The 12,254-nt window shown below is 48.4% G+C and overlaps 1 protein-coding gene across 4 annotated transcripts in view; it reads right to left on the bottom strand.

The window, feature by feature from the left end:
• Positions 1–3,926: 3,926 nt before the first annotated feature.
• Positions 3,927–12,254, bottom strand: part of IL1RAP (interleukin 1 receptor accessory protein) — a 95,722-nt gene continuing 87,394 nt past the window's right edge. For all 4 annotated transcript variants that reach the window (XM_061637623.1, XM_061637624.1, XM_061637625.1 and 1 more), the window contains one exon: positions 3,927–5,479. In XM_061637623.1, coding sequence (XP_061493607.1) covers positions 4,761–5,479 — 719 coding nt within the window. In that variant the 3' untranslated portion in view covers positions 3,927–4,760. The remainder of the gene's footprint in view (positions 5,480–12,254) is intronic.

The raw sequence follows: 12,254 nt of genomic DNA, 5'->3' as shown, positions 1-12,254 counted from the left end.
CAGCTGCAGCTTCCAGACCAACCTCAAGGGCAGCCTCACATAGAGCTCATTACAATAATCCAGCCTGGAGGTTACCAGTGTATGGACAACAGTGGTCAGGCTCTTCTGATGGTCTGGCCACACCTGCTATCTATGCACAAAGAACCAAGGACACCAGTAAGATATGGATAAGATGTTGAGATTTCTGTTCAGTCCAGACGTATCTCTTAATCCCCTGCTAGGAATAGTTCTTCCTGAGCAAATCCTCTTCTGTTCTTGCACAAACAGGCTGGCCGAATTCAAGACTGAAATATTAAAGGCCATGTTCCATATGCCCGGATGCCCTGAGGTTGTGTGGACAGAATCCTGGGAAGGGGCATGATCCGGGGAGAGGGGAGTAGTGGCAGCTGTTTCTCTGGAAAGGATTTGAAGAGAGAGAGAGAGAGAGAGAGAGAGAGAGAGAAAGAGAGAGAGAGAGATGCACTTAATGGATGCCATGTATAAAACTCATTTCCCCAGGGACAGGAGCAAGTGCTATTTCAAGCTTACACATATGTCAGGACTGTGAAAATACTGTTTGTGGGGAAAGTAATGGATATGGAATGGGGGTAAATATAGCACTGCCACATTCTTGTCCAAAAATACATCTCTGGGGGAACTTTTGGAATCCATTGTCAATTCACTGGGAGGCGGCCTCAATCGGCACTCGTGTAGGAAATCATTAATCATGCTTTGAGCAGGAAAAATAGATGGCCTGAGGACTAAGAAAGGGGCTTTTCCCCCCCATACCGGGGTTGAGGAGCGGAGCAGCAGATGTGAAGGTCACTCCGAAAGGCATCCGCGGCTGCGGGAAAGTGTCCCTCGCTTACACACAACTCTTCCTCAAGGAATGCATCCCTCCCACGGTCCAACTTTTAAATCGTTTAGATCTTATGGATATTTTTCTCTCTCCCCCCTTTCAGTTTTAAGCTGCTTCTTTTCTCAAATAGCCTTAATTTTACACTTCAGTGATACTCATTTCCTAAGACTTTTTATTTATTTATTTTGCCTCATCCAGGATTATTAAAAAGAAAATCCCTCTCAGGTCATAATTGAGACCAGTGTGTGGTGGCCATTCTTGCAATTTAAAGAAACCTCTAGATTACTGGTTTCCATCACTTTTTAAAATATTAAATAAAGACCATCCCTTTGAAAGATCAATATATTGAGCAGGAGTGTAGTCATCCAGGGTCTCGGAAGTCTTAAACCCCTTATCTTTGGGGGAGCAGGGTTCCAGCAAGGTCTCTACAGCATCCTACGAGCCAATCAACATGAAAGGGGAGTGTGTTAGCCATTGAGAAGAGTCTTCTAACATGCTTCCTTGTCCTTTCCTGCTGATTGGAGCCAATCAGAGTTAAGAGGTGAGTCAGTCACTGAGAAGACTCTTCCCAGTAGGAAGCATGCTCCCCTGTCACGCTGCTTGGCTCCTAGGGGATGTCTGCTGCTTTGGGAGAAGGCATTAACAAGGAACTCGTTCTCAATCCAGAAGCAAAAACAAGGGGGGGGAGGGGTGGTTGTGGCTGTGACTGTCATGAAGGGACCCTGCACTTCTGAATTTGCTACTACGCTACTGACATTCAGTCCCGTGTGACTGCAGTGTAGGTTGATTTGGGGTACAGAATTTGTTAGTATCTGGAAAGAAGAACAGTTCTTTGACTTCCATGCAGCAAACAGCAGCTTTGCAGGGGGGTGGAATTCAAAGCAGGGAAATGGGAAAGCACTTGCCCTCCAGAGCCCCTGTTCGGATCAAATTGGACCCGCAAATTGGACCCGCAGAAAGGGCAAAATATAAAAATGCCACAGGAACTGGCTGAGGCTCTCTAGTCAGTTTGGTCCTTATCTTGGGGGGGAGAGGGGAGAGAGCTTGGGGCCAGCTGCAACGTTGTCTCCAAGACAGTTATCAGTACAAAAAAGGACCCTCTCTTCTTCATGCTTGGGTTGTGAATGTGCAAAAATAGTGCTGTGGTGATGGCTGCTTCTGTACATCTCAGTGCCTGGGATGGGAATCCAAAGGGCGACTCTCTGCTTACTAATTAACACGTGGAACAATCCACCCAGTTCATTACCTTGGGATAAGAGGGTCCTTGCTTGGGATGTGTGTCTGATTTTTCTACCACCAGCCATTTATGGGGATCCAGACTTTTGGAAGTTAGTGGAAATTTCTCTCAATTAACTTTCAAGGTGCTAAACTGATTCAAGATCAACACGCCCCGCCCTGCCCCACAGTAATAATTGTGCATGACTGGTTCACATGGAAATTCACAACAAAAGAGTAAGTGGGGGGCAGGAGAAGTCATCCTAAAAGTTTTCAGAAAAAGTCCTGGAATAAAGGGACAGGAAGTTGTGGGATTACTACAGGCTGGAACATGCGTGCGGATGAACAAAACTCTCAATTTTTATTTGCACACATTCTGACAGGTCACCACATTTGGGATCAGGCAGGAATATCCATCCGATATCAAACTGCGCAGTGACTCTGAAGGGTTTCCACCCTTTGCGTTTTTCCAATCAAGTTCAGTTCTCCACGTAAGTTGATTGTTGTTGATTGTTGATTGTTGAAGGACAAGATGGTGCCCTACATTCCATGTACAGTAGCCCGCCAGACTGATCATTCACTCTTGTGGCACATGCAACTTTGTCTAACAATATCTGGCTGCTGCTCTTCACCCATCATCATCATTACCATCATCATCATCATTTGTTACCCAAAGGTCTCCAAGAGACTTACAACACATTAAAAACATAAGTATAACTCCATAATACTTGTTGTTGTTATGTGCCTACAAGTCGATTACGACTTATGGCGACCCTATGAATCAGTGACCTCCAAGAGCATCTGTCGTGATCCACCCTGTTCAGATCTTGTAAGTTCAGGTCTGTGGCTTCCTTTATGGAATCAATCCATCTCTTGTTTGGCCTTCCTCTTTTTCTACTCCCTTCTGTTTTCATTGTCTTTTCTAGTGAATCAGGTCTTCTCATTATGTGTCCAAAGTATGATAATCTCAGTTTCATCATTTTAGCTTCTAGTGACAGTTCTGGTTTAATTTGTTCTGACACCCAATTATTGGTCTTTTTCGCCATCCATGGTATCCGCAACGTAAGTTGATACTTGTTTTTAAAAAATCCTCATGAAAATTTGTCAGCATTGTAGTGCACATTTCCCCTATTAGGCACATTTTTGCGAACAGCTTTCACCAATATAATGAACGTTTGCATGATATTTTCACCTGCATATGCATTTCTGTGCCCACTCTTCCCTTATAGGCACATTTCTGCACACGTTATTTGGCTGGAGAACCACATTGCCACCTTCGAAGACGTGAGGATTTTGAAGGATAGCAGCATTTGGGCCGGCGTCTTGTTTCAGGAAAGTAGGCTTGCATGAAAATGTGAAGCAAACGGAATTGCTTTCCCATTCTGAGGCTTGTTGTCATGAGTCTCACAAGCAAGAACCAGTAGCACTGGGCAAAACCATTAATGGGAATTGGATCTGAGAGTACAAGATGATCTGATATGGCTTGGGCTTGGAATAAGCTGAGCTATTTTCCAGGTTTGGGGTGAAATGGTTTGGCTTTCTGAGCCTAACCAGGGGAGTTTGCCTCATCCTTCACACATCTCCCAAACACACACAAGTCTCTTGACACACAAAGCTTGCATGCAAATTCCAGCCCGTTCCCTGGCCAGCGGAGTACAGGGGAACTTTCTGGCATGGCAGGGGGTCCACCTGATGTTGCCACTTTTCTTGCTGCTGTGTTAGTGGCCCCGCCAACAAACACACACTTGCCCAGGGAAGAAAAAAGTGTGAGAAAAGCCAAGCAATAAAACCAACTCTTGAGCCAGTGCTTTTAAATCATCTGCAGAAATGAAAATTTTAATTTCAAACAACTGCATTTCAAATGTCTTGCCATTTTTTCAAATATCCATCCACTTTTTTTAAAAAAAGGAATGTTTATTATTTATCAAAGTGTCTCTAATATATGGCAACAGTGCCAAAGCACAGACCTGAAACTTCTTCCCAAATGAAACAGCACAAAAAGCCACTTACCACAGAATGTTTTTTTAATTTAAAAACTCCCAAAAAGGTGTTTTTTAAATTTCTTTATCATCAAAATAATCTTTTTTTTGCATTTCTGAGCGAGCTCTTGCCTAACTAACGATGACTCACTCCAGATCTAAATTTAAAGCTCTGTGCACCAACAAGAAATGCAGACAGGTATGTGCATGGATGTGCACACACATCTGTGTGTGCACATGCCATGGATGGGCTTTGTAGGGCACACCACTCATCCACAGACCTCCATTGTCCCAGGATGCTCTAGTTGCAATGAGGTCACCTGGTATGCCACAACCTTCCCAGCTGTCTCTCCCTTTGCAATGCTGCTGACCAGCCTCTTCTTGTGTAACTTAACACCTTGAAGTATCTCCCAGAACTAATACTCAAAAATATTCAGCCAGATTGCCTAATCCAGGGACTTAGTGTCAAGGGGATCTACTTCATTTCAGGGCAATTTCGCCATCTGATCTGCCTGCTTTTCCTTGGGGTGTGGGCGGGAGTCCCCCTAGCTTCACGGAATAGGCACTCCTGACAACTAGGATGGCCCTGCCAAGCACACCTCTCCGTGCCGCATTGCATCCTTCCTTTGGCTCCCTCACTCCAAGAGGTTTTGGCCCTCAGCTGGAGGGAGACCCGCTTCCCCCTCCTTCTGACCTCTCCGGCTTGCGAGGGATGCACCAGCAGTCGTCTAGAGTACATAAAAGTCATTGTTGTTTGACAAGTCTGCATAATGGCGAAGGCTCAGGGCTGCCATCGGTGGCACCGGAGGGGGCTGTGGCTTCTCGTTCGTGGGCTGTCCTGTAGGCGGCCTGTGGAGCTGCGTCCCCCGTTTAGGTTTGGCCACAGCTCGGCCACGGCTGCCAAGTTTGTGGCTTTCGTGACAGTATGCCACGCAGCACCGGCAGGCCAGGAAAGGCTTGGCATGTTCTTTGGCCTTTAATCTGGAAAGCGGGGGAAGCCCTCTTTGAACGGGGATGCTCTTTGGCCCTGTGCCCGGGCCTTCAGCCTGCCCTTTCAAGCGCCCCTTCCTCTTCTGGATGTGATCCAAGCTCATGTCGGACTGGGAAGAACAGCTTTCATTCCAGGCTGAGCCACCGGCGGCGCCCAGGCTTCTCAGAGGCAAGGTGAGGCGCAGGGCCTTCCAGAACTTGGAGCCTAGCCGCTTGGACCTTTCCCCCTTCCATGTCACAAAGGGGACAGACTCTTTCAGCTGCTGGATGTTTGGGTGGGGCCTTAGGAGGGCCCGGTACTCCACCACCACAAGTTTAGTGGCAATGTTGTTCTGGCACAAGAGGCCCAGCTTGAATTCCAGCACGCTGATGCTCTTCTCCAGCAAGTAATCAGGGCTCAGCACCACAATCATCTTCCGGCTCCTCTGGATGAAGTCAAAAATGGCTTCCGTGACGTCTAATGGGAAAATGAAAGGATGGCAGTCAGAGAGGTCCCACCAGGTTTCTACATCCTTGTGGAGAAGGCAACACTTTGTGCATCTGATGCGGTAGATTCTAGTCCACGAAAGCTTATTGTGCTACAACACAAGGCCTGTTCACATGTTACACTCAAGGAGTGTACCATCTGAGTACCTGTGTACACAAATAGTTGACTGGACATCAGGAAAAAACTTCCTAACTGTTAGAGCCACACGGCAATGGAACCAATGACCTAGAGAGGTCGTGGGCTCTCCGACTCTGGAGGCCTTCAAGAGGCAGCTGGACAGCCATCTGTCGGGAATGCTTGGATTTGGATTCCCGCCTTGAGCAGGGGGTTGGACTTGATGGCCTTAGAGGCCCCCCCCAACTCTACTATTCTATGATTCTATGAGCTATACACTCTTACAGTAATTTGCATGTAATCTTCAATGAGTGTGCCATCTGTGCACCTCGATACACAATACCTGAGCTGTACGAATGACCAAGAACGCACTCTTTCACCTAAACGCTTCTACCTGAGCCAGCTTGTACCTGTCTTCGTTGTAACATGTGAACAACCCTGCATTTACCCATCATTAAGGTGCCTCTTTGTCATGTCAGGGAAGGGCCGTGAGGAAGTGGCACAGCATGCAGAAGGTCCCCAGTTCAATCCCTGGCACCTCCAGGTTGGGCTGGAAATGACCCCTGCCTAAAACCCTGGAGACCTACTGCCACTCAGTGTTGACAATATGGAGCTGGATGGAGCCGAATAAGGCAGCCTCCGGTGTCTGCCCAATCTGCCCGTGTTTAGGAGGCTGCATTGTGGGGCTCTGTGCTCCTTCATAGAACAAAAGGTAAGATATTGCCTCGTCTGGTTCCATGTGCAGAAGACAGCTAGACTGGCAACTGATTCACACTTAAACCCTGGGAACAGGACAGCACCCCCCACCACGCCCTGAGGGTGGTAGCTAGCATGGGGCTAAAAGGACAAGGCCTGGTGACTTTGTCTTCCAACGTGTCAGGACCACCCCCTGCACCCTTCCACATTTGCCGCATGAGGCAGCTACCAAACTCTCCCTAATAGCTGGGCCAGCCCTGCTGCAGAGATGACTAGAGACAAGAGAGACTTCCAGTGTGTGTGGATGCACGCACACGTGTGTGGTTGCCAAATCACAAAAGGTCCCAGTCGCTGCCTCTGTTCATGGCGTTGGTATTGACCTTTAAATCCCTACACGGTTTCGGCCCAGTTTATCTCACGGAGCGCCTTCAACGCCACCAATTATGCCGCCCGACAAGATCGGCCACACAGGGCCTTCTCTCAATCCCGCCAACAAAAACAGCCAGATTGGCGGGTACAAGAGAGAGGGCATTCTCAGTGGCGCCCCCCACCCTTTGGAACTCCCTCCCACAAGATCTCCGGCATGCCTCTTCCCTAAATGTATTTCGGAAAGCCTTAAAGACCTGGCTCTTTCAACAGGCCTTCGGGGTATCCGGGGAGGGTTAATTGTTATAACTGTAATGCCTCCTGCCCAGTTTTAATATTGTTGTTGCAGATGTATTGTTTTTATATCGTATGATTGTATTTTATTAATTGTATTTTAACAATGTTGTAAGTCGCCTAGAGTGGCCATTGGCCAGATAGGCAACAAAAAAATTAAATTTATTATTATTATTATTATTATTATTATTATTATTATTATGGCACAAGAGGCCACCCTAGGATTTGTGGTGCCGCCGCTCTCTCCTTCAGTGGGATTGCTAAACTATATGAGCATGTGAGTGTGTCTCACGGGCTTTGCTTTACTGCAAAGTGCTGTACATGAGGGTTGCCTTTGAAAATGGTTCAGCAGCTTCAGTTAGGGCAGAATGCAGCTGCTGACTGTTGACAGGTTCAAAATGAACAGATCATGTAACACCAATTATGTTCCTGTTACACTGGCTGCCTGGATGCTTCTGAACACAATCCAAAGTGCTGGTTTTGACCTATAAAGATCTTTACAGCTCAGAACCCCAATATCTACTAGAACGCCTCTTCTGATATAAATCTACCTGGACCCTTACATCTTCTTCTGAGGCCCTTCTCCAGGTCCCCGCTCTGAGGGAGGCTTGGAGGGTGGTGACAAGAGAGAGCACCTTTGCAGTTGTGGAATATGCCCCCTAGTGGTGCCTTCACTTTTTGGCACCAGGTAAAGGCTTATTTTTCCCCAGGCATTTATTTTACTAAGATGATATTTGTATCAGTGTGCTGGCTAAGCAGACCTTTGGGTAATAAGCAACTAATCATCATCATCATCACCAAACTGAGATCCTCTGACTGGCAGCAGCTCTTTAGGGGGGCCCTAAGCAAAGAGAGGCCACTCCCATTCCCTCCTTGACATGCTACTTTTTTGAGTGCAGGAATTGGTTGGTTCATTGACTGTACAGAAGAGCATATTGGAGCAAAAAAACTGAATTTCACATATACGCTCATGGGGTCTGAACTGGCGGTGACTGACCAGGAGAGAGACCTCGGGGTTGTAGTGGACAGCACGATGAAAATGTCGACCCAGTGTGTGGCAGCTGTGAAAAAGGCAAATTCCATGCTAGCGATAATTAGGAAAGGTATTGAAAATAAAACAGCCGATATCATAATGCCGTTGTATAAATCTATGGTGCGGCCGCATTTGGAATACTGTGTCCAGTTCTGGTCGCCTCATCTCAAAAAGGATATTATAGAGTTGGAAAAGGTTCAGAAGAGGGCAACCAGAATGATCAAGGGGATGGAGCGACTCCCTTACGAGGAAAGGTTGCAGCATTTGGGGCTTTTTAGTTTAGAGAAAAGGCGGGTCAGAGGAGACATGATAGAAGTGTATAAAATTATGCATGGCATTGAGAAAGTGGATAGAGAAAAGTTCTTCTCCCTCTCTCATAATACTAGAACTCGTGGACATTCAAAGAAGCTGAATGTTGGAAGATTCAGGACAGACAAAAGGAAGTACTTCTTTACTCAGCACATAGTTAAACTATGGAATTTGCTCCCACAAGACGCAGTAATGGCCAGCAGCTTGGATGGCTTTAAAAGAAGATTAGACCAATTCATGGAGGACAGGGCTATCAATGGCTACTAGCCGTGATGGCTGTGCTCTGCCACCCTAGTCAGAGGCAGCATGCTTCTGAAAACCAGTTGCCGGAAGCCTCAGGAGGGGAGTGTGTTCTTGCACTCGGGTCCTGCTTGCGGGCTTCCCCCAGGCACCTGGTTGGCCACTGTGAGAACAGGATGCTAGACTAGATGGGCCACTGGCCTGATCCAGCAGGCTCTTCTTATGTTCTTATGTTCATGTCTTAATAGAAGTTGCCAACTATAATCTGAAGTGGCAAAGCCACCTCAACTGTTGCTTGGAAGAGCTGACAGGTCCCTTTGCCTGCTGCCATCTCACTCTGCCTGCCTACCGTTGTCCTCTCCAGGTCTGCTCAAAAAGCTGCCACGCTGTGCCAGGATCTCCTGGAGATTGACTAGAAAAACAAACCCTTTGCTGAATCGCCCACTTTGCTTGATCGACTCTTACATGAGCAAGGATTTGACCTTCTTTGCCCTCAGCCCCCCGACTTCCCCTTCACTCCACCTCCTTCTACCCAGATCTCAGTGGGGTTGTTGTTTTAAACTATGCATGGTGCCGCTAGGGCAATATTCCCCAACCTGGAGCCCTCTGGCTCTTTTGGGCTCTAGCTCCCATCAGCCCCAGTTAGCACCGTTGTTACAATGGTGGACAGATGGTCTGTAAGCAACCCTGTGGTGGTGGGACGACTGAGTGTGCATCGCTTCCATTATGATTGACAAAATGGAAATGGCCTGCCTTCAAGTCCGTCCCGACTTATGGTGACCTGTGAACAGGGTTTTCATGGTAAGCGGTATTCAGAGGGGGTTTACCATTGCCTCCCTCTGAGGCTGAGAGGCAGTGACTGGCCCAAGGTCACCCAGTGAGCTTCATGGCTGTGTGGGGAATCGAACCCTGGTCTCCCAGGTCATAGTCCAACACCTTAACCACTACACCATGCTGGCTCTCCTGACAAATTGACAAATGAGACAGATTCCCCAGGGTCTTCTTAAAAACTGGACCTTTCTGTAAAGTACACTCTTTGGTAGATTCGTGCTTTGAAGTTACTCCTCACTTATCGCATGAAAACACCGACAGCCCTTTGTATGGCCAGGCATCTGCGTGGTTGAGGATAGCGTATGGGTCCCCCCTTCTCTCTCGGGGCCACCCTGCTGTCCAACAGTCGGCAGTGCCTGCAAAGCCCCTTAAGCATCCTCTCCGGCTTGTCCCGACCATTCGGCTGAATGAGGTGCTTGTCTCAGGTGGCAGATTGGGAATGGACATGGCTCAGTGGCAGAGCAGCTGCTTTGCCTGCAGAAGGTCCCGGGTTTAGTCTCCAGCAGCCTCTCCAGGCCTGACACCCTGGGCAGCCACTGCCAGTCCATGTGGGCAATCCTGAGCCAGATGGGCCAACAGTTTGATTCAGTAGAAGACAGCCTCCTATTTCTCCATGCTGAAGGGGGGAGCAGCAACGGCAACACCCTCCATCTTTCCACCTGACCCCCCACCAGCCATCCTCTCTACTGGAAATCAGAGCCTAGTGCTCCTCCTCAGGCCTGTCAGAGACCTGTCCCCTAAACCCGCCTGCTTCTCCCTTGCCCCATGCCCTGGAGGACAGCAGCCTGTCGCCATTGCTGAAGGAGGTTTTTTGTGCATGGAATGGAGAGGGGTGGGTGGGCACGAGCACAGTCTTTGCCTCGGGCAACAAAATGTCCTAAGCCCACCACGTATTTACAGACGTTTATTTTGGGGGGAGGAGGGGGAATAGTGGAAGACGTGCGAGCCAAGCCCTCCATGCTGCCCTGGGCTCCTTTGCGGGGAAGGGGGGAAGGATATAAATTTAATAAATAAACAAACACCTGGAGCACCAATAGATTCAAGAGAAAAGACCAGGCCTGTTCACCGGACCCAAGTGAGTCCCACCACAAATCAGGGTGATTTGGGGGGACCCGGGTGTCACTAGAGTCAGGATGAGACAGTGCAGGATCACTGTGGGTCTGGTTGGGAAGCCCAGAGCGATCCAGGACTGTCAGGGGGAGCATGTCAAGCAGGAAGGATGCGCAGGCATCCGCTGGGAAAAAGTTGAGAAGTTGGGAAAAGGCTGAAGGGGGCCGCTGTGACCTGCTGCATCTTCCTGGGAGGTCAGCGCTCCTGCCTGCCTGCTTCCTGTCTGACCCCCCCTTCTCCTCAAATGAGCAGCACCGTGCAGGATGGAATCTTCTGCTTCCCAGCTCATAAGTGGAGGATCCCGTCCTGCATGGTTGGGAGTGGGGGGAAGGAGATGCAGCACTGGATGTTTAATTAGATATTAGGCCCAGACCTCCATGGATCTGGGACTGGGTCCAAGGCATGGCAAGTGGCCTCGGGATGGGTCTGCCCAATCCAGGGGGTCTGTACACAGCTCTAGGAAAGACCGAGTCTTTCCCACTGAACCGTGACTGAGGATTGCATTCAGTGCTTTCCCCTCTCTTTAGACTTGCCCAACCTGATGCCCTCCAGATGTTTTGGACTACAACTACTTTTTGGACTACTACATCAGCCCCAACACCTGCAGGGCAGCTTAGATTGCTGGCCAGCACCTCAAAAAAGGGCTTTCCCACTGACTATAAACCTCAGTGATTTCAGGATGCAACTTCAATTTTTAAAACCCTTTCCAGTCTAACATGGTAGGTTATCATGTGTGTATTTGTAATTTTTTGCATGGAGGAGCGTCGTCATCTGAGCCCCAAACCTGCAGTCTGAAGTAGTGTTGCCCACCAATAACTCTTTATTTGCACACATTCTGACAGGTCACCACATTTGGGATCAGGCAGGAATATCCATTTGATATCAAACTAGGCAGTGACTCTGAAGGGTTTCCGGCCTTTGCCTTCCACTGCAATATGTGGCTTCACACATAATAGTTGGCCATTACTGCATCAGCACATTTCCTGGCATAGGAGTGCTCTGTTTTTGGAACCTTGGTTGATCTATGGGAGGTTGGTAGGAAGAGTCCCTCACCTTTGGGCAACAGGGTTGGACTCCCTAGTATTTGGCTGCGCCCAACCTCTAGGCATCTGTGTAGGTGCTCTTATGTGATGCCTGCACATGCCCACCCTTGAAAAGAAGTCCCAGTATATCCTGGAGTTATAAAGGCCCATCTAGTCCAGCTTCCCAGAGTGGCCAACGAAAAGCCTTTGGAAAGCTCACAAGCAGGACCCGAGCTGTGCGTGCAGTTGTCCAATGTGGCAGCCTCAACCCCAATGCCAACACAATAGCAACAACCACAGTGCCCCTCAAGCCTCTTTGAAGGGGAGGTGGAAGTGATCAGACATAGTTTCACCTTCTTAAGGTAAATTGTGAAGCATATTTGCTTTCTGTGGTGCTTTGGCCCTGGACAGTTCGGTTCTGGGCAATGGGAAGTGAAAAGGAGGTTACTGAAACTGTATTTTGGGTGGATGTATCAACTGCCTTTTTCTATCAAAAAGCCAAGAGGTGGTGGCTCTCCGAGACCTTCCCATTGGAATCCCACAGCTGGACACTGAGCCAGACACCTTACACATGAAACAAATGTGCTGTGCCATTGAGCCATGGACCTTCCATCTACGAAAATATGAAGACATCTTATGGATTGGGCCATCTACTCCAGTTGTCATCTTTGGCCGGAAGCAGATTTCTACAATCTTGAGGAAGGCCCTTCCCAGACTTTAACTGGAGACT

The sequence above is a fragment of the Rhineura floridana genome, chromosome 7 (genome assembly GCF_030035675.1).
Source record: "Rhineura floridana isolate rRhiFlo1 chromosome 7, rRhiFlo1.hap2, whole genome shotgun sequence".
Taxonomy (NCBI): domain Eukaryota; kingdom Metazoa; phylum Chordata; class Lepidosauria; order Squamata; family Rhineuridae; genus Rhineura; species Rhineura floridana.
The sequence above is the reverse complement of the archived record's forward strand: the minus strand, read 5'-3'. Positions and strand labels throughout refer to the sequence as shown.